At 44.0% G+C, this 22,921-nt stretch overlaps 1 protein-coding gene across 7 annotated transcripts in view; it reads left to right on the top strand.

Moving 5' to 3' along the window:
- The window catches only part of hspg2 (heparan sulfate proteoglycan 2), a 536,580-nt gene that overhangs the window by 442,514 nt on the left and 71,145 nt on the right, over positions 1-22,921 (top strand). For all 7 annotated transcript variants that reach the window (XM_080181499.1, XM_080181505.1, XM_080181501.1 and 4 more), the window contains 8 exons: positions 5,383-5,523; positions 7,195-7,329; positions 10,521-10,702; positions 13,427-13,622; positions 16,116-16,295; positions 17,527-17,787; positions 21,068-21,230; positions 22,094-22,191. In XM_080181499.1, coding sequence (XP_080037625.1) covers positions 5,383-5,523; positions 7,195-7,329; positions 10,521-10,702; positions 13,427-13,622; positions 16,116-16,295; positions 17,527-17,787; positions 21,068-21,230; positions 22,094-22,191 — 1,356 coding nt within the window. The remainder of the gene's footprint in view (positions 1-5,382; positions 5,524-7,194; positions 7,330-10,520; positions 10,703-13,426; positions 13,623-16,115; positions 16,296-17,526; positions 17,788-21,067; positions 21,231-22,093; positions 22,192-22,921) is intronic.

Below are 22,921 nucleotides of genomic sequence, written 5' to 3'. Positions count from 1 at the left end.
GAGCTTCATGATCAGGCCTCAGTTTCCTGGATTTTTTTTCTATTAAAGAAGGGTTCAGTTATGGATGGAAGAACTATAATTTCCATCGCACCAGTCACAACCTCAAGACTGCGATTCACTGCGAGTAGATAGTATTCACTGTTGCAGTATTGTATGGATTGGTCCAAACTCATATGGAAACTGTGATGTGATAAAATCCCCCATATAACGAGGCCACTGGATTCTTCCAAAAACTTCAATAGGATCAAGGTAAAACTTTTTTTTATATGGGTTGTGGGCATCTCTGGCAAAGCCAGCATTTGTTGCCCATCCCAAATTTCCCTTAAACTGAGTGGCTTGCTGGTAGCGGTTAAGAGTCAACCCATTACTGGCCGTCTGGAATCACATGCAAGCCAGACCAGGCTAGGACAGCAGATTTCCTTCACTGATGGACGTTAGTGAACGAGATCAGTTTTACAACATTCGATGACCTCGGGGTCCTTGTGCATGAGTCGCAAAAACCCAGCTTGCAGGTGCAGCAGGTGGTCAGGAAGGCGAATGGGATGCTGGCCTTCATAGCGAGGGGGATTGAATATAAAAGTAGGGAGGTCTTGCTGCAGCTGTATAGGGCATTGGTGAGGCCGCAGCTGGAGTACTGTGTGCAGTTTTGGGCGCCGCACCTGTGCAAGGATATTTTGGCCCTGGAGGGAGTGCAGAGGAGGTTTACTAGGCTGATACCGGAGTTGAGGGGATTGAGCTATGAGGAGAGGCTGAATAAACTAGGCTTGTACTCGTTAGAGTTTAGAAGAATGAGGGGAGATCTCATTGAGACGTATAAGATGATGAATGGGATGGATAGGATAGAGGTGGAGAGACTCTTCCCGCTCAAAAAAGACAGTAGGACTAGGGGGCACAGCCTCAAGATAAAGGGGAGGCGGTTTAGAACGGAGTTGAGGAGGAACTTCTTCACTCAAAGGGTGGTGAATCTCTGGAATTCTCTGCCCGTTGAAGTGGTGGAGGCTGCCTCGCTAAATATTTTTAAGAAGCGGGTTGATGGGTTCTTGATAAGAGAGGGGATTAAGGGTTATGGGGAGAGGGCGGGAAAGTGGAACTGAGCCACAACAGATCAGCCATGATCTTATTGAATGGCGGGGCAGGCTCGAAGGGCTAGATGGCCTACTCCTGCTCCTATTTCTTATGTTCTTATGTTATGTTCTTATGATGATAGTTTCACGGTCAACGTTTACTGAGACCGTCTTTATATTCCAGATTTTTAAACATCGGATTAGTTAATTGAATTTAAATTCCACCAGCTGCCATTGTGGGATCGAACTCATGTCTGCAGATCATTAAACTGAATCTCTGGGTTACTGGTCCAGTGACATTACCGCTGTGCTACCATTTGCCACATAATTGGTCTTAACCTGGGAGTAAGTAAGTGAGGCTTTGGTTAATCTTTGAAGATCCTTGAAGACTGGAGAATCTTTAATTGAATATTCAAGAAAAGACTGAATTTAAAGCCAGTAAAGTATAACTAATTGATCTACCATTTCTAATGGATGAAAGGCTTCAGGACATTACACTTAATGTAATTGGTGAAGAAGACACAATACATAGAGTTAGGATCTGACCAGTGGTAAATGCCACAGAAACCAAATCCCAGAGGGAAACTTGGCAGGCTATCTCAACTTTTTTTTTTCTTTTTATATTTTTGCCACGAGAAGATGCATGTGCTGAAATCAATTGACACGCTTAGAGATTTTAAATATGAAATTAAAGCATTTATTAACAAAAAAAAACTTAAGACGCCCAAGATTACATTTACACAGTTGAAATTAGTCCTACAGAATGTTTCCCCAAAAAGATTCCCTACTTGGTTATACTCCCAAATAAACAAGCCTTTATGCAAAAGTTCCTTAATAATTTGAATAATATTACCACAAGGCAAACCCACTGTTGCAGTAGGGAAGGTATGTCACAGGAATTCTCTCTTGCTCCCACTCTGCTGTGGAAATTCAACGAACTTTAAAACAAAACCTATTTTTTGAAAAAAAACTTTTCTGGGTTGGCTGGAAGATCCTCACTTTGTGCCTTCACAGCTCTGTCCCTAATACAAAGTGACACTTGAGGAGGCCTTCCATGGCCACTCCCCCTATTCTCTCAGCATCTCCCCTTCAATACTTTCCCCTCTGTTTTACCTTGATTTAAATGTCCTTGTCCTTCTTTGATATTTACCTTGCAAAGAATATAAAAAAACTTCTGTTTTCCCTATTTTCCCTACTTACGAGTAAAACAATATTCACTAACCTTGCCTTATTTGTTTATAACCTTTCCCAAGTTGTGAATCCCTTTTTGCTTCCCATTGAAATTTAACAACTTAATGCAACAAACCTTCTTTATCTCCTAATGCAAATTTCTACCCATTGTTTAATTGCTTATGGGAAATTCAATTTGGCCACATTTGCTTCGAGTTCATACCTCAACCCCTTTGATGTCATCAACCCAGTTCCCAGCTTAAGTAAATTGCACACACCCACAGCCACAAACCTGCTTCACAGAATAAACCTCAAGAAGTGTCAAAAATAATATTTCCTTTACAACAGTTATCAGTGACTCCATGGTAGCATTCTTGCCTTTGATTCAGAAGGTTGAGAGTTCAAGGAGGTTGAGTAGATAATCTAGGCTGACCTCCCAGTGCAGCTCTCTCTCTCTCTGCCTTTTCATATGTGAAATCAAGGTCCCAGCTGCCCCCTCAGATGGATCTAAAAGTTCCACGCCACTATTCTAAAGCAAGGAGAGTGGCTCCCCCCAGGGTCTGAGCCAATACTGCAGCGTTCAAAATGCTCTGATCGAGTAAATAAGGACAAACGATCAACACTGACGGAGCGTCTGTAAACAGAGGATACGATACGTATTTAAGGTGATTCCCAAAACAGCCAGAGGTGGCGTCAGTGAGTTGGGCATGCACTGCCTGAAAGGGGGCTGGAAGCAGATTTGAATGGGAATTGGATAAATACTTGAAGGATAAAATGTTACAATGGAATTCCTGAAAGAACATAGAACATAGAACATAGAACATTACAGCGCAGAACAGGCCCTTCGGCCCACGATGTTGCGCCGACCAGTTACAAAAACAATGACCCACTAGCCTATACCAATCCCTTTTCGTCCATAAACCTATCCAGAGATCTCTTAAACGCCCCCAAACTAGACGCATTTACAACTGCAGCAGGCAGGGCATTCCAATCCCTCACCACCCGCTGGGTAAAGAACCTACCCCTGACATCCGTCCTGTAGCTACCCCCCCTTAATTTAAAGCCATGCCCCCTCGTGCTAGCTTTCTCCATCCGAGGAAAAAGGCTATCACTATCCACCCTATCTAAACCTCTAATCATCTTATATGTTTCAATAAGATCCCCTCTTAGCCGCCTTCTTTCCAACGAAAACAACCCTAAATCCCTCAGTCTCTCCTCATAGGACCTCCCCACCATACCAGGCAACATCCTAGTAAACCTCCTCTGCACCCTCTCCAACGCCTCCACATCCTTCTTGTAATGCGGGGACCAGAACTGCACACAGTACTCCAAGTGCGGCCGCACTAGAGTAGTGTACAGTTGCAACATTACACTGCGACTCCTAAATTCAATCCCCCTACCAATAAACGCCAAGACACCGTACGCCTTCTTAACAACCTTATCTACTTGATTCCCAACTTTCAGGGATCTATGTACACACACACCTAGATCCCTCTGTTCATCCACACTATTCAAAGTCCTCCCGTTAGCCCTATACTCGACACATCTGTTGCTCCTACCAAAGTGAATTACCTCACACTTCTCCGCATTAAATTCCATCCGCCACCTCTCGGCCCAGCTCTGCAACCTATCTAAGTCTCCCTGCAGACTATGACACCCTTCCTCACAATCTACCACACCTCCAACTTTGGTGTCATCAGCAAATTTACTAATCCACCCAACTATACCCTCATCCAGATCATTAATAAAAATTACAAACAACAGTGGCCCCAAAACAGATCCCTGAGGCACACCACTCGTAACTGTACTCCATGATGAATATTTACCATCCACCACCACCCTCTGTCTCCTATCTGATGGCCAATTCCTGATCCAACTTCCTAGATTACCCACAATCCCATACATCTGCATTTTCTGCAGAAGCCTACCATGGTGAACCTTGTCGAACGCCTTACTAAAATCCAGGTATACCACGTCAACTGCCTTGCCCCCATCCACCTCTTTGGTCACCTTCTCAAAAAACTCAATAAGGTTAGTAAGGCACGACCTACCCGCTAGAAGTCTGCAAGATTATGAGGAGCATGGACAGAGTGGATAGTCAGAAGCCTTTTCCCAGGATGGAGGAGTCAGTTGTTAGGGGCCACAGGTTTAAGGTGCGAGATTTAAAGGAGATGAACGAGGCAAGTTTTTTGCCCAGAAGGTGGTGGTTGCCTGGAACTGGCTGCCGGGGGAGGTAATGGAAGCAGATACAGTAGTGACTTTTAAGGGGCATCTTGACAAATACATGAATAGGATGGAGATGGAGGGATACGGTCCCTGGAAGGGTAGGGGGTTTTTGATCAGTCGGGCAGCATGGTCGGTGCAGGCTTGGAGGGCTGTCCCTGAGCTGTAATTTTATTTGTCCTCTTTCTTCTTTGAAAGAACAGGGAATAGGATGAATTGGAAAGTTCTACCAAAGAACCTGCACCAATACAGCGGGCCAGATAATCTCCATCTGTCTTGTATCACGGGCGGCATGGTGGCACAGTGGGTTTGCAGTGCTGCTTCACAGCTCCAGGGACCTGGGTTTGATTCCTGGCTTGGGTCACTGTCTGTGTGGAGTTTGCACATTCTCCTCGTGTCTGCGTGGGTTTCCTCTGGGTACTCCGGTTTCCTCCCACAGTCCAAAGATGTGCGGGTTAAATTGATTGGCTATGCCAAAATTGCCCCTTAGTGCCCTGAGATGCATAGGTCAGAGGGATTAGTGGGTAAATGTGTAGGGATAAGGGGGTAGGGCCTGGGAGGTATTGTGGTCGGTGCAGACTTGATGGGCTGAAGGGCCTCTCTCCGCACTGTATGATTCTATGATTCTATGATTTAATGATATTGGTTTCTAACCAATATTAGTGAAAAGCAACAGATAATCTGCTCAGTTATTACCGTCTGTGGCATTTTAATAGTGGCTGTTTTCCCTATGTTATGGCAGTGATTTCATTTCAACACAATTTAATCGGTTGTGAAGTCATGGGGTTGTGAAAGGTGCTTCAGAAATGCAGGCTCTTTCTTGTACTGTGTGTTTGCATAATATTTAATGACCTGATTGCAAAATAAACTGTTTGTTCCCTTGTTTTTTTAGCCTTCTAGTTAATTTTAACCCTTTATTTTGCAGGAGAAACAATACCCATCATTAACACTGGGCCACAGGATGTTACTGTAATCCAGGGTGGCACTGCGTCCTTCACTTGTGAGGTTGTTGAGGGAGCTCGGCCATTCCAGATAAAGTGGAAAACGCCTAATGAACCACAACAAGGTACACTGCGTTGGGGTTTGTGTAATATCTGATACCTAAAGGCAGAGTTTGCGCTTGTTATGACATTGCCTGCCTTCTGCGGGCGTTCTATGAATGGCCATTCCAGTACAGTCTCCCATCTCTTAACTCGCCCAAGTGTAATCGGGGCACAGTAGCACGAACCATTTGCTGTCACTGTCAATAACTGTATGGTAAGAATACCAGCGATTTGAGGCAACCACAGATGTCCAGCGAATGACTCTGTCCTTGGGCAACCACTGCACATTATCGGACACAGAGCCGCACACAGAGATTGAGGCAGAACTGAATGATCTCTGTAAACAGTGTTGTGTCAAAGGACAAATTAGGACCTTGTGGCACTTTACTGAGTCCTTCCAGTGTGAGAATCACGCAGAACCTTAACGCAATCGCCACGGCATACCTTGAACCATGAGTGGGTTAAAGTTCGAGAGTGCTGAGTCCAAGTAATGTCTCCTATGATTAGTACAGTATAGTTCACAGAAGTCCAGCAACAGAAAAAAATAATGGACTTTAGACAAAACACTTTGAAATATAAAACATTAGACTCAACATGTCCACTGTAAGCGGTGGCTATTATACTTCTTCTTGTTCTCTTTATTGTCTTTTTAGCTGCATAATACTGCAAAGATCTGTAAACTATCACAGGTCTGTCTGATAATAGGTGCACAGCAGTGGTAACTGGCCCCTAGAATTCCCTCTCTAGTACACTGTCCCATGAAGGCACACCAGCTGAGTGATTGAGGTTCTCACTCTAGGGTTTAATGTGTTGCAATATTATATTCATGCTTGGACTTTGTCAGTCTGAAGTTTTATCCACCTCTGTGTGAACTCCTGACTGCAAACAGGCATAAATGTCACATTGCTCCATCACCAAACCACCCAGGGGCCATGTTCCATCTGTCAAATTAGAGTGAGTCAAATTAGAGTGGTGTTTGCTACCAAATAAAGCTGTTGGAACTTTAACCTGGTGTTGTGAGACTTCTTACTGTATTTACCCCAGTCCAACGCCGGCATCTCCACATCGTTTCAAATTAAAGCCAGAAGTGAAAAGTCACCTACTTAATTATGTTTTAGTTGAGAAAAGGGCTGTCTTATTGGTTGAAAGCTAATTCCAAACCTGGGCAAACTTAATAACCAAGTATTCCTTCAACTTCGAGCAAAGTAAATGAGGGAACAGGATTCAGCATGAATTTTGATCATGGCTGACTCAGAGAACAGCGGTTAGCACTGCTGCCTCACAGCTCCAGGGACCCGGGTTCAATTCCAGCCTCGGGTCACTGTCTGTGTGAAGTTTGCACATTCTCGCCGTGCCTGCTTGGGTTTCCTCCTACAATCCAAAGTTGCGCGGGTTCAGTTGATTGGCCGTGCTAAATTAGCTGGGTAAATACATGGGATTACGGGGATAGGGACTGGGGGTGGGGGGTGGGGATTGTTGTCAGTGCAGGCTTGATGGGCCGAATGGCCTTCTTCCGCACAGTAACGATTCTGTGATACGGGGCCATGAAAGCCTCAATAAACCGTTAACAATAGAATCAGTTGTTACTTTCCTTCATTACTCGAGCCTGTATCTGTCAGCCTTTGCATTGGGGGCACTTGTGCCACAAGTACAGAACACATTTGAACTATTTATCTGCCCATCTTGCCTTTCAGAAAATGTGAAGATCAGCAGTAATGGCTCTGTGATTACAATCACTCGGGTTCAGCAGATCGACCGAGGCCAGTACAAGTGTGTGGCTTTTAACCGGTTTGGATCAGCATCCAGCATAATGACTCTGATCGTACAAGGTACAGCGTTGTAAAGCAGCAAAGCTTTTAGGCTAATCTCTGTTAGTATAACTTCCCAGCTATCCTTGCACTCTGTCACCAGACCTGACGCAAACACTGGCCATTTTTCAACCTTTCTGCCTCTGGGTGAGATGATCCATGGTTTTGTGAACCTTTTTCGAGGTTATTGAGATGAGTACACTGTTCACGTTGTGACCATTTCTTCCCTTTTACGCATTATCAAAGAATGTTTGATATCTTATTGGCATTTATTACATGACCATAGTATTTATACTGATATCTCTCATCGGTTATCTTTCCATATTTATCTCTCTTATCTAAAGTAAGTAATTCCTACAGGTGGCACGGTGGTTGGCACTGCAGCCTCACAGTGCTAGGAACCTGGGTTTGATTCCCGGCTTGGATCGCTGTCTGTGTGGAGTCTGTACATTCTCCCTGTGCCTGTGTGGGTCTCCTCCGGGTGCTCCGGTTTCCTCCCACAGTCTGAAAGATGTGCTGGTTCGGTGAATTGGCTAAATTCTCCCTCAGTGTGCCCAAACAGGAACTGGAGTGTGGCAATGATGGGATTTTCACAGTAACTTCATTGCAGTGTTAATGTAAGCCTACTTGTGACACTAATGAATAAACTTTTTAAACTAGTTCAGTTAAGTACGCTCCTAGTGGTCACATTACATTCTTTAATCGAAATCGAAAGTTATGTTACTGTAAATTCCATGTTTACTGTCCTGAACTCGATGGAACTCCCTCTCTTAAATAAAACTGTCTTAAATAAAAACAGAGCACCACAGATGCTGGAAATCAGAAATTAAACACAAAACGCTGGAAAAGCTCAGTGGGTCAAGCTGGTATCTGTGACAAAACAGAGTTAGCATTTTGCGTCCTTTATAATTCTTCACTAAAACTCTAAAGAAGTGTCTTGCAGACTCAGAACTTTAACTCTGTTTCTCTCTCCACAAACACTGCCAGCTAGACTGCTGAACTTTTCCAGCATTGCCTGTTTTTTTTTTGTAGTCTTGCTTTGTCCTGGTGGGTGGAGTTTTCCAGGGATCTGGCCACTATTATCCATCTCCCATTACCACTAAAACAGTGAGGTTGTGTCTGTGGGAGCTTGTTTTGTGCTAAACAGCTGTCGCATTCTCCTACATTGCAACAGTGACTGCATTTCAAAAAGTAACTTATTCGTTGTGAAGCCCTTTGCAAAATCCCAGAGAGACGAGAGACATGATATTATTTTCTTAATTGTCAGTTTAGCCTCCTGACTTCTTGTCCATTACATTAGTGGCTGTCAATTTAGAGCAATGCAACATTAACTATGGGAATGTCAGGGTGTTCAACTAACTGTGCCTTAAAGTCGTATGTGGTTGCTTTTGTAACTTACTGGACAGAATTCTCCCATTTTTGGGACTGAGTACAGTGGTGGTGCAACTCCAGCCAACCGGAATAGTTGGATCCCGCGCTAGGTTCTGCACTTGGAACCTCATTAATTATGCTCAAGTGAGTTCTCCTCTGACTCTTCCGGGGGGCTGGAAGCTGATTCGTCCGCCTGCCCTCAGCTGACGGGTTTGAAGGTCCCAACACCATACTTAAAGATCAGTCCATCTCTCCAGCCCACCCATCTTTACCAGACCGTGCTGGATGTCAGCAACTCGGAGTGTTCTCAAGCAGAGGTGGATCCCTCCCTCTGAGAACTAACACCAAAACACCCAAAAAGTATCTCACCCTATAATCTGTAAAAAGTGTGTGTGACCTGCTCTTCAGTAAAGTAAATCCCTGACACGCACTATAAATTCAACACATAACTATTTATCTAACAGAGAACAAATTTACTAAACTATTAACAAATCGAATAAGTCCCTTCTAACTATTAACTATTCCCGAATAAAACTGCATTCTAATGGAATGCTGTTCAAATAAATACAATTCCCACTCATTAACAAAATAGAATTGAGTCCCTCTCTAAATTACAACCAGGTTTTGTGTCTTCCAGAATCTTCTGAGCTTTCTCTGTTGATTGTTCTGTCTGGAGTTTCTTACTTCTTTGGTATCTTTGCTATCTGGATGGTGCTTTCTTTTAAGACATAGATGAAGCTGTGAGAGCCAGTGATTTTCTCCCTCTTTAGAGCTGTGAGCTGTTGTCTCTAACAGGTGGCAGTTGCTGTCTATTTTTGTCCCACTGCCCCTTCTTTTATTACCTGTTATGACGTATCAATATTTCCCACAATAGAATCCTATTGTGAATCCCAGGTTGTCAGAACCATCAGACTTAAATTTGATAGGTTGTTGGTATCTAAGTGCCTGATTCAAATCGATTGGTGAAATTCAAACTCCTGACGTCTTGGTAAAAACTGCTGCTTGGCCTTTCAATACTAATGTTTCAGTTTGGGTTCTCTGTGTACTTGCATTTTAAATCTCTAAGCACAGAAAAGGACCATCTTTTATCTGGACCACACGATGCTTTCCTAGCATTTTACAGTGCTACAAGCACCAAATTCGAACTTCCTATCTCCCAATTTTCAATTACTCTACCCAACTTTGCAACACTGAGGGGAAAAGGCCAGCAGCCTCGAGAGGAAATCTGTTCCTCAATTCAACAAGCTTCTACATGGAGCCCATCACATGTGAGGTGCCCATGCCCTGCTTGGACTTCTACCCAGGGCAACTGGCATCTTTATACATATCCTTCCAGTAATCAATGTGGAATCCCTTTAACCCCTTCATGAGCTTCTCGTGTAGCCTTGTTGGGGTCCAGCTTCCCTCCCGTCGGTCTTCCCTCTGCTTTCCATGTTCATGGTCTTCATCCATCTCCTTTGCTTGCCATCGTGAACCATCCCCCTTCCCCCTCATCCTTGCACAGCCCCCCTTGTCATAGATAGGTCCCACTTCCTCACCACCCCCCCCAACCATGACAATACCTCCACAAATCACCTACCAACCAATCAGCATTTTCTTGTCTTGCAATATAAATTGTTGTTCCTCAGTTACGGTTCAGTAATTTCTTTTGAGCTGTCCTGATGAGTGCAAGATGAAAAGATTTGGTGGCACGTTTCTTTAAGCAATATGAATTGAATCCTACATCTGTCATTCAAATGGGATTCCAGCATGGCCTTCCTGAGTTGTACAAAATAGTCCGTCACGCCAGTCTGTGTTTGTGTTTGATCAGTGGAAGTTTGTTTGTCCTTCTTTGTCTCTAGGACCGCCCACTGTCTCCGTCTCCCCCAGAGGTCCAGTCAGACTGGGTGTGGGCAATTCCGTCACTCTGGAATGTATAGGTATGGGAGAGCCCCGGCCTACAATCAGCTGGCGTCGGGTCAATGGTAGGCAAAGGAACCACATGGGGAGGCAGCAACCGAGAGAAGGTGACCCCATTCTGACGGTGAGTAAATATTGACATTCATCATCTTGTTGACCGAGACCCTCGCTCCAGTTATTTGATAATCATTACACCTTTATCTTTAAATCAAACCACAACTTTAGTAGAAAAACGTGAAAAAGTTAAATATTTATGATGACTACAAAGCTGATTCTCTTGCAGTGTATCACAAGTAAATGCTTCAATCCCCCAATAAATCTATTACAATGAGTTTATAAGCATAGATTTTCATTTACCAATACTCGTCTGATGGACCTGTAGGGGCATCACTTCCCACTCGTCTTGGCCAGATGTGGAGAGGGATCAACCTCCATCAAGTTTAGAACTTGAGCTTTCCTCCTTCTTGCTTCTCTAGTTCTCCTTCCAATTCTGCTTTCCAAACTTCAATATTTATCCTTTAAACCTGGCTGGAAAATGCATTCCCACGCGTAGGCACAGACCATGGGTATATCGTTCAGATTTGTTTATTGCAAGCTGCCTGGCCTTAGGGACTTGATTATTTTAGCATTGAAAATCGGTCTTCTGGCACCGTTACGTATCTGGCTCCTGTCCGTTTGATCGAGCAGAGTGAGTTTATTGTCAGGGACTTGTGTTGTTCTCCATCCTGCTGATTTGTCATGGTCAACCTCTCCCTTGAAGACAACCAATATCCATTATCTTACTGGCTGTGTTGCCAATCGTAGAATCAAAGACATTTGTTACAACTAAACATAGGTTCATATACTCACAGCTGGGAGTTCAAACCTCTGAGTTCTGAAGTTAGCCACATTTCCCATCAGGCCATAGTAACGCCCTTTCTTTGGGCATTTTGTATCAGACTATAACTAGCCGGGCGCAGTCTCCTCTGCCAACATTGTGAGACCATTCAATCGAGGTGAAGATTGGTCAAAGGGCATGTTAGTTGTGATAAAGGGGCAAATTTTCCCATTCCATATGCCACGGAAATCGTAGCGGGCAAGGGGCGGACCATGGGAAGATCCATTGACCGCGGGTAGGATTTTCCAGTTTCGGGGCGAGCGAGGCTGGAAAATCCCACCCAAAGTGTCCAATGTGATGGCAGCTCCCTTAAACTATTACCCAGCTTGTATCAGTTATTTATTCTGAGCTTACTGGCGGGTCATTGTTGCCCGGGAAGGTGGAAATGGTACCTCGGTGAGAAGGTGTTGGTGATAGGAAGTTCAGTGAAAACTTTTTCACTGTTGCGTGCAGCTGTTTTGCTCCATTTTCTCACTCAGTGACTATTTCAGTAAGTGGAATCTGAAATTGTTACCCTTTCAGTGAAGAGTGATGCCCCGGGCGAACAATGATCTTACCTGGGGAGCTGTGACTGAATTAGACACAGCCACATTCCAAACCTTAGCATGGGCATAAAATACATGATCCAGAATGTAATTGTTTCCAGGCCGAAACACCCATTTATATTTATTTGTAGATTCATAAATTAAGGTGAATTCTCGAATCTGCAAGCTTGGGGCTAATATGATGCTCATGCACCTTCATCTCACACATACACAGATCAAATACTGTTAGATGGACTTCTCCCAAGAGTCTTCAAGTATAGGTATATACTATAGGGAAAACAGATTGATTTGATTTATTATTGTCACAAGAGTTAGTGAACATAGAACATAAACCAGCAAAATACAGGCCCTTCAGCCCTCGATGTTGTGCCGAGATATATCCAAACCCAAGATCAAGCTATCCCACTCCCTATCTCTTGTGCGTTATACAAACAAAGCATCTTCAAAAACATGACGACTCTGGAGCCTAGCCACATGGATGGAAATGCAGTTCCGCCAGCAGATCCGCGGTGTAATTGAACCTAAGGCAAACAATTAGAAGTGAGCAGAAGGAAAGAACTGATGTCACTTTAAAATCCCTATCAAGCCCAAATTGATTTAAAAATCTTAAATTTTCATGTATTTCCTGTCTACAAAATCTTATTTCCAGTTTTCCACACTTTTGTCTCGTTTTTGAGTTGACTTTTTACTGTTAGAACAGCTGCCTATCACATTCAGAATGGAAACTGGCCGTTGCAAGCTTCTTTGCTGTAATTACACCATCATTGATGGCGCTGCAGTGCCTCGGTTTTCTGTGTCCCAGTGTGACACTGTGCCTTTAAGAAATGTGTTCTTATCATGTTTAAAATTCAGCCCTGGTTGACCTGGTGCCAGTCTGTCTGCAAAGCTCCCTGCTGAGAATGCAGGAGAATAATTGATCGGGATACGGTCTGTTTCAATGAGATTAAGATCAAGTGTAGTATCGACATGCTGCGCTTGGTTGAAGTCATTAGGTTACATTTTAGCTTCATTTGAAGCAATTTTTTAAAGGGGCACCTCCACCTTTTGGCTAAGATGCAAATGAGATTGAGCCTTGGAGGAGGAGCTATATCTACTCTAATCAGCTTGGATCATGTAGATCAAGCCCAAGACAGGAGGTGAGAGCCCTGTCCTGTCAGCTTGGATCAGGAATGTCCCAACTTGTTGGGACTCCGAATTGGATTTGATTTGATTTGATTGGATTGAATTGGAATAAAGAATAAAAAAAAATGATCCTAGATAATAAGGTGTTTGTTTTAATCTGGTTTGTTTCCTGTTATATGACCTATAATGATTTGTGACCTTACTCCAAATAGAAATGAAATGAATTTTACAAACATTTTGCACAAAGATTGTGCTTCTTCAAGCTAACACAATCTTGGATCATTTATTACATTTTTAATTTCAGATTTCTTCCGCTCGCCTGCAAGATTCTGGGACCTACTCCTGCACATCCACTAATTTGTTTGGCAGCGCTGAGGCTCAGGTGGAGGTGATAGTCGAGCGTTCGGCCTCCGTACCGCAGGCTCCCCAGGTTAGCTCTGTAGAACCATCCATAACCGTGACAGCGGGCCAAGTCGCCACTCTGCGATGTTCAGCGACAGGTATGTCATAGAAACTTATCCAACTCTGTAACAGGATAGACTCAGAAAAAAATGTTCCTGATGTTGGGAAGACCAGAACTAGGAGTCATAGTTTGAGGATAAGGGGCAAACTTTTTAGGACTAGGGTGAGGAGAAGTTTCTTCACTCAGGGTGGTGAATCTGCAGAATATGTTACCACAGAAAGTAGTTGAGGCCAAAGTAACAAAACAAAGAACAACACAGCACGGGAAACAGGCCATTCGGCCCAACGAGCCCGCACCGCCATTTTATCATTGTGAGTTCCCTCTTCCACCCGTGACCCTTGTCTATGCTTATGGCACTCCACATTGGAAACCAGATTGAGGGGAGACTAATTTAGGGACAATTTGTTACACCAATCAGCCTAAGACCACACCTTTGGGGTTTGGGAGGAAACCGGAGCACCCGGAGAAAACCCACGTAAGCACGGGGAGAATGCGCAAACTCCCACAGATACTGGCCCAAAAATGTTGTGTGATTTCGAGAAGAAACTAGATATAGCTCTTGGGGCTAAAGGGATCCAGGGATAGAGGGGAAAGGCAGGATCAGGATATTGAATTTAATGATCAAAAGAAATGGCGGAACAGGGTCGAAGGGCCAAATGGCCTACTCCTGCTTCTAGTTTCTTTATGTCTACGTCAGTGCAATCGTGAGCCCCTGGTATTCCGTCATTTGGCTTTTCAATAGAATAGAATATTAATGAACATTAAATAGAAAGTGCCCCACTGTGGGGCGGCATGGTGGCACAGTGGTTAGCATTTCTGCCTCACAGCTTCCGGGTTCTCATCCCAGCTCGGGTCACTGTCTGTGTGGAGTTTGCACATTCTCCTCGTGTCCGTGCGGGTTTCCTCCGGGTGCTCTGGTTTCCTCCACACTCCAAACATTATAGAAATCATAGAAACCCTACAGTACAGAAAGAGGCCATTGAGTCTGCACCGACCACAATCCCACCCAGGCCCTACCCCCATATGCCTACATATTATACCCACTAATCCCTCTGACCTACACATCTCAGGGCACTAAGGGGCAATTTAAGCATGGCCAATCAACCTAACCCGCACATCTTTGGACTGTGGGAGGAAACCGGAGCACCCGGAGGAAACCCATGCAGACACTAGGAGAATGTGCAAACTCCACACAGACAGTGACCCGAGCTGGGAATCGAACCCAGGTCCCTGGAGCTGTGAAGCAGCAGTGCTAACCACTGTGCTACCGTGCTGGGTATGGTGTGATATGCGGGTTAGGTGGATTGGCCACGCTAAATTGCCTCTTAGTGTCAGGGAGACTAGCTAGGGTAAATGCATGGGGTTATGGGGATTGGACCTGTGTGTGATTGTGGTGGGTGCTGACTCAGTGGGCCGAATGGCCGCCTCCTGCACTGCAGAGATTCTATGAATCAATAAGGTGTTATTCTTTCTTCCCCCTCTGGCTTATTTAAACCTCCCTGGCCACTGTCGACAACATGCCCTACCAATGAGATGATATGTCAATCAGCTCACTCAACAGGAGATGAATGTTTGATGCAGTGATTTTGAAAAGCACATCCTTTACTAAGGAAGCAGCACAGACTGCTCAGCGAAACTGTTTAAAATTCCCTGCAACAATAAGATGGTAGAGGAAGGTCTCCTTCGGCAGTCCCTCAGCGTTAAGGATAACAGGATGTAAGGCATTGAACTTGGCAGACTTGAACATGCACCTAAGGTTTCTTATGTTTGTAGATTATCCTGCAATTCTTAACCATTGATGAGGAATGGGTGGAAATAACTTTAGAGATCTTTCAGAATTCTTATCACGTTATTCAGAAGTTAGACTTTTTGATGCCCAATATAAATGTCCTCCCCAGATCCATCTGAGTCTCAATAATAATGGACTATTATTAAATAATATTAGCAGTCTTGGAATAATGATGTCAATAAGCTCACACTGGCGTTTCTGGTGGGATCTGTGCTAGTTTTTAAGCAGTGCAACTATAGAAAGAAATAGAGCCTCTGATTCTTTTTAAACTGGTAAGGAGGTACGTTTAATTGTTTGCGTTTCCATGAGTTTGGACATGGCTGGCAAGGCCAACATTGGTTGCCAATCCCTTGAGAATCATTAAGAGATAATCTGTAGGTCTGGAGCCACATGTAAGCCAGACATGGTAAGGACGGTAGATTTCCTTCCCTAAAGGACATTAATGAACTAGGTAGGTTTTTAATAACAATGATAATTTTATGGCACCATTATTGAGACAAGCTTTCAATCCCAGATTTTTTTTATTCATTCAATCTAAATTCCACCAGTTGCCGTCATGGGATTTGAACGTCAGCGTATTACCCTGGGCCTCTGGATTACTAGTTCTGTGGCATAACCACCAATTCAGCATCTTCCCCAGGCATTGAACACCCTTGTGGGAACACAAAAGAGAATTGAGTCTAAAACGTAGCAAGTTTCTTTGTCGGATTAAACCTTGATTGTTCTCTTTGTTCCCTCTAGGTTACCCCACTCCAATTATACAGTGGTCTAAACTGCGGGCCCCACTGCCGTGGCAACACAGGATTGTCAATGGATCTTTGTTTATCCCTAACGTGGGACTGCAGGATTCAGGCCAATACATCTGTAATGCCTCCAATTCTGCAGGATTCTCCGAGTTGTATATAGAGTTGGATGTAGAAAGTAAGAAGCTGTTCATTGTTAACTTTCTCAACATCCTTTGAATATGTAACATTCCGATCTATGATTTATTGCTTTTTGGTGTGTAGGTAGCATTTTTAATTATTTTTGAGACTAAGTTCTGCTGCCTGGAGTTGCTCTGCCAACAGTGCCAGGATGAACAGGATTGGCAAAGATTTGTGTTTCATAGCTTTCCCAAGCCCGTTACAGCCAATGAAGTACTTCCGAAGTGTTGTAATGCAGGAAATGCAGCAACCAGTTTGTGCACAGCAAGCTCCCACAAACAGTCTTGACCAGATAATGTGTTTTCTGGGCTGCTTTTTGAGGGATAACTATTAGCCAGGTGGTTGAATTCACTTAGTCACTAAGTTACTGCCCACGCAATTAGTTTATTGGGACTTCTTGGACGTTACCAACTTTTTCTCACTTTTAGCAGAATTGTTCCCAATAAGAGCAAAACAATCATCAAAAGTGCCACTTTTGACCAGTCGAATGTGAGAAAATATTACGCTGGCACTCAGCTCTGTCTTTATGCTCTGGTAACAAGTATTAAAAAATAATTGCATTTATAATAACACTTCCATCAAATCTCTCAGATCTCAAAGCAGCTCACTGACAAGCAAATCCCTTTGAGGGATGTTAATTGTAGTAGACAAGTAAGGCTGACGTGATACACTCAACAACTCCCACAAACAGCGATGAGCGATTTAGCTTCTTGGTGTTGGCAGAGAGAAGAAAATTAGCCAGGATATCAGAATTCCTCACTCTTCTTCAGGCAGGGCTCTAAGAACTTCAACATTCAACTGAATTCATGGAACTAAAGGCCACCAGCAGTGCAGCACTCCCTCTATGGTGCCAGCCCAGGCTACGTGCTCAACTCTTGAGGTTGACCTTGAATCCCCAATCTTCTCATTCAGTGATGAGAATTCTAGAAGGTGATATTTATTGATTGTTCAGTCATGAGGCTTTTGGACTCTGAGTTGAAACACACAGGCACATTAATAGTGCATTGATTAGGTGCTGGGACCTATCACTGGAGAACTTCAATGGAAGGTTGGTCATGGTCAACGAGATGTGGTTCTAGTAGAACTGAAAACTTGCAGACAAGTTGACTGTATCTGATCACCTATCCATGCAACCAATCACAATCCTTCATTAGCTATGGTTAGTTTTTAATTATATAGCTAACGTCAGTGACACAGTTGAAGTAACATTGCCTTTTCTTGTTCTTCAGCTGCTCCGTATGCCACCTTTAACGTTGAGGTTGTCACCGTAAGGGTGGGCGAGATCATCCGGTTGCATTGCCTATCCCAAGGAACTCCACCAATAACATATGAATGGTCCAAGGTGAACGGAAGCTTGCCAAGCAGGGCAGTCATACGCAATGGATTCATGCAGATCAACCTAGCCGTTGTATCTGATTCGGGCATGTATCGATGCCTTGTCAAGAACAAAGTCGGTCAAAGTGATGCGTTTGCAACAGTAAATGTGAAATGTGAGTAAAATGTCTTGTTGTCTTCTCATTCTGTTCTCCTCTTCCATGAGCTCAGAGCAAATTGACATATGCTTGAATTGGAAAATTTGCAGGACTCTGACTAAAAAGTTTGGGTAGTAGGATGCAATTGATAGCTCTCCCAAAGAGGAGTTATAATGCCATCTCTGAATGATTCCAAAGACAAATGTTGGGATTCTGAGGCCCTCTATCCAGGTGGAGATGCTCCATAGTATCTGCTGCTCTTGCCTTTCTGGAAGGTAGTGATTGTGGTTTGGAAGGTGCTGCCAAATGAATCTCGGTGTGTTCCTGCAGTGCACCTTGTAGCTGGTACACATTACTGCCACTGTTTGTCAGTGGTGGAGAGATTGTTTTCCCTCCCACAAACATTCAATCACGTGGGTTGCTTTGTCCTGGACGGTATTGAGTTTCTTGAGTATTCTTGGAGCTGCGGTCACCCAGGCAAATGGAGGATATTCCATTACACTCTTGACTTGTAGATAGAGAGTCAGGAGGTGAGTTACTTGCCACATGATAGCCTGTGACCTCCTCTGGTAGCCACAGTATTTATACAGCTAGCCCAATTCAGCTTCTGGTCAATGGTAACCACCCAGAATGTTGATACTGGGAGATTCAGCGATGGTAATGCCATTGAATATCATGGGATAATGGTTAGGTCCTCTCTTGTTGGAGATGATTATTATCTGGCACTTCTGTGGTGCAAATGTTACTTGCCACTTGTCAGCCCAGACCTGGATATTGTCCAGGTCCTGCTGCATTTGGAGATGGATTGTTTCAGTATCTGAGGAGTTGTGAATGATGCTGAACATTGTGCAGTCACTGGCAATCATCCCTGATTCTGGCCTTATGATAGAGGGCAGATCATTGATGAAGCAGCTGAAGATGGTTGGGTCTAGGACACTGCCCTGAGGGACTCCTGCAGTGACGTCCAGGAGGAGTTCCTCAGGATGGTGTCCTAGGGTCAATCATCTTCAGCTGCTTCATCAATGATCTGCCTTCTTCGGACAAAAAGGAAAGTGCAGAAAATGATAGTTTGTCAATTGACCTGACCTGTGAATTTACTGGGGCTGAATTTTCCTGTTTTAATGTCCAATTTAAGGCACTGAGGGGGCAGAAATTAGGATCTGTGGCCAATAACAGTTGAGGCTGCAGCCTTCCAGCACACACCACCTTTCCACGTCCTTGTTCTAAACAAGTATTGAATGAGATGCCAACGAGAATTGGTTTTCACTGCAACGCCTCTAACTGATATCAGTTTGCAACATCAGTGGGCGGCACAGTGGGTTAGCACTGCTTCTTCACAGCTCCAGGGTCCTGGGTTCGATTCCCGGCTCGGCTCACTGTCTGTGTGGAGTTTGCACATTCTCCTCGTGTCTGCATGGGTTTCTTCCGGGTGCTCCGGTTTCATCCCACAGTCCAAAGGTGTGCAGGTTAGGTTGATTGGACCGTGCTAAATGGACCTTTAGTGTCAAGGGGACTAGCAAGATAAATATGTTGGGTTACAGGAATGGGTGGGGTTGTTGTCACTGTCGACTCGATGGGCCGAATGACCACTGTAGGGATTCTATTCTATTTATAGCTGGTGATCACTGTCAAACTGCCCAAAATAAGCCGGGAGCTTTTAAAATAAATCAAACAAATATTGACTGCACTCTCTGTAATCACCGTAATAGTTTGCTGCAGAATGTTTTTACTGAATTTGAATTATAGAACATAGAACACTACAGCACAAACAGGCCCTTCGGCCCACAAGTTGCGCCGATCATATCCATACCTACCAGGCCGTAGAACTATCTGTAACTCCCAATCCCGTTAAATCCCATGTACTCATCCAGAAGTCTTTTAAAAGACCCCAGCGAGTTCGCCTCCACCACCACCGACGGCAGCCGATTCCACTCACTCACCACCCTCTGAGTGAAAAATCATATACTACATACATCATATATCAGTGTGTAATCATGTAATATAAACTGGATAATGAAAGATGCTGAACTTCTAAACTGGGAGAAACTTGTTTGCGTACTGATGATTTTTTTTTGCACATTCCAGGAGGTATTTGGTGAACTTCCCATTGAGGAAGTGAGTGGCAAGGTGAGGGAGGGAGGGGAGGTTCGGTTGGCTTTCCCATTGAGGAAGTGAATGGGAGAGATTCGATTGGTCTGAGTGATTCAGAGCTTGCAATGGTAACTGGCATTATTATCTTATGGGTTAAAAAAAACCCCGGAAACGTTCAACAGTATCAGCAGGGAAAAAACATTGTGATCCTGGAAGAAGCTCTTGGTATAACAGTTTCCAACTATCGTTCTCAAATGCAGCTATCCCCCTCCACCCCCCTTAATTTGACACTAATGAGTTGATGCACTATTGCCTTGATATTCTGAACATGTGTACTTTAAATACACAATCTAATCACTCTGGGTGAAATATATTTGTTCAGTATTTTTCACACTGTTGGAATGACATTGTTGAAAGATTATTGTACCAAAACTTACAGGAATCTTATCTGCGAATAACAGTACTTCAAATACAACATTATTTGATCAATTAGCAAACTTGATTCTTTTCCTTGCATCAGATACATACGTTTTTTAAAAATATAATTCTTATACTGGAAGGCCCCGATGGAACGAGATCACTTTCTAGCCCAGATCTTACTTTGTCCAATATTCAAGGTAAAAGATCAGTTTTGCACAGCTCCAATAAACCACGTAGAACATAAGAACATAAGAACATAAGAAATAGGAGCAGGAGTAGGCCATCTAGCCCTTCGAGCCTGCCCCGCCATTCAATAAGATCATGGCTGATCTGTCGTGGCTCGGTTCCACATTCCCGCCCTCTCCCCATACCCTTTAATCCCCTCGCTTATCAAAAACCCATCAACCCGCGTCTTAAAAATATTTAGCGAGGCAGCCTCCACCACTTCAACGGGCAGAGCCCCCCCCCCCCCCCGCCTTTGTCTTGAGGCTGTGCCCCCTAGTCCTACTGTCCTTTCTGAGCGGGAAGAGTCTCTCCACCTCTATCCTATCCATCCCATTCATCATCTTATACGTCTCAGTGGGCCGGGTTTTAATGTGGCAACTCACAGAACAGATGAGATTAAACACCATCCGTGGAACAATGTGCTCCTGAGGATTCCACGGCTGGTGGGTCGATCGTAGTCTGCTTGGAATAGAATAACTTGGAGTAGAAAAGGAAACAGTCGTGCTTTGCGGAAAGAACGTCACAACGCTTAACTCTTTTTCCTGCCTGTTCTCCACACCAGCTCCCCCAGCAGTGAAAGTGTCGCCGGAGGTTGAGGTGCGAAACATCGGCAGCTCTGCCGAGTTCACCTGTTCGGTGACCGGTCACCCAGAACCCAGGATTGAGTGGCTCAAGGAGGGTGGGCGCTTGCCACGAAATCACAGAATCGATAAAGGAACCTTGAGGTAAGGTGACAAATCGTTATTTCTGATCGCTCTAAAGGCGACTCTTCCTTAACTGAAGTCCAAGTAAAGATCCGAATTCCTTATCGTTCCGCTTTGAAATGAGGTGACTGAAAGATCACCTGAAAGATGGATAAACACAAGTAACAAAGTGTTGTGGGAAAATTACCACTTCGGAGTCAGACTGGAGGAACAACAATACAATTTTATTTAACAAAGCTTCGTGGAGAAAAGGTACCAGCACCCCGCTGTACTGGACAGCTACCTTCTCTCGATGAAATAATAGAAGCGATCCATCTTTATACCCTTTACACAATAGGTGGACCGGACACGATTATCACGTCGTTATAGTCAAATGGGTACAACATTTCTTAGCTCATTATTATGGACAGGTACAGCCATTATCGTTTCACTATCACATTGTTCCATGAATGGGTACATTTCCTCTTTATCAATGACTTAATTTTATTCTATTCTTGTAGTAAGTGGTTCCTTTGTGTTTATGCATTCCTGTTCTTAATCTCCCTGTCAGACCACATTATCCCAGGACTATCTTTATCTCTTTTAAGGTGCCTGGCTTTCTGAAACATCTGTTCCCTGTTTCAATTCAATTAACTGTCTGTCCTGTGGTTTAAATTTTAAATAGCTGTCTGTGTTTGAAAGTCAGTGTCTGTGTTGGAAGTCAGTGCAGGTTTAATGCCTTTTAACCCCTTATGTGCCGGACAGCTATTTTTATGCCAGGTACCCACCTTTATGGCTTTTTTCCGCCTTCAAAAGCAAAATGGAGTAAAGGCTGGGTTTTGTGTTACGTTTGTGTTCGGTTCCTTTGGGGATGTTTATCTGATATCAAATTGTTATCTTTACAGAATAGAAAACATACAAGATGGAAACGAAGGCGTTTATATCTGCAGAGCATCAAACTCATTTGGGCAAGTGCAGGACAGTGCTAAACTTGTCATCCAAGGTAGGTTATAGGTTAGACTCATCGGCTCAATTGAAAGACAGGTCTATAATTCTACATATTTGTTTAAAATAATTAGATGTGATTAAAAAGATTGTAAGGCCAAGGGAGAGAAATGGGTTATTCTTACCCTCCTTTGAATGCGTTGGCCGATGTTTGGAAAAACTCCTTGCCCTAAAGAAGGGTTCTTATTAATGAACTCATGCACGATTGCACAGTCAGGTTGCACTGGGTGTTGTGACCCGGGTTATTGCAAAGGGTGGCACAGTGGTTAGCATTGTTGCCTCACTGCGCCAGGGACCCGGGTTCAATTCCGGCATTGAGTCACCATCTGTGTAGAGTTTGCACGTTCTCCCTGTGGGTTTCCTCCGGGTGCTCAGGTTTCCTCCCACACTCAGGGGATGTGCGGGTTAGGTTGATTGGCCATGCTAATGTCAGGGGGATTAGCAAGGCATGGGGTTACTGGGATAGGGTCTGGGGGTGGGACTGTTGTTGGTACAAATGGCTGCCTCCTGCACTGTAGGGATTCTATGAAGATGGTTTGTACGTGTTACAGAAGTGAATTTACGCAGAATTCCCAGCTGAGGCCAACATTGGCTGATATATCACAATGCAGCTGACGATTGAAGAAGAGTGGACAAGTGAGGGACATCGGGGACACTGCAGACGTGTCATCGAATTATAGAAACCTTACTGTGCATCAAGTCTGCATCAACCAGAATCCCACCCAGGC

The sequence above is a fragment of the Carcharhinus amblyrhynchos genome, unplaced genomic scaffold (assembly GCF_965287045.1).
Source record: "Carcharhinus amblyrhynchos unplaced genomic scaffold, sCarAmb.v2.hapA scaffold_41, whole genome shotgun sequence".
Classification (NCBI taxonomy): Eukaryota; Metazoa; Chordata; class Chondrichthyes; order Carcharhiniformes; family Carcharhinidae; genus Carcharhinus; species Carcharhinus amblyrhynchos.
The sequence above is the reverse complement of the archived record's forward strand: the minus strand, read 5'-3'. Positions and strand labels throughout refer to the sequence as shown.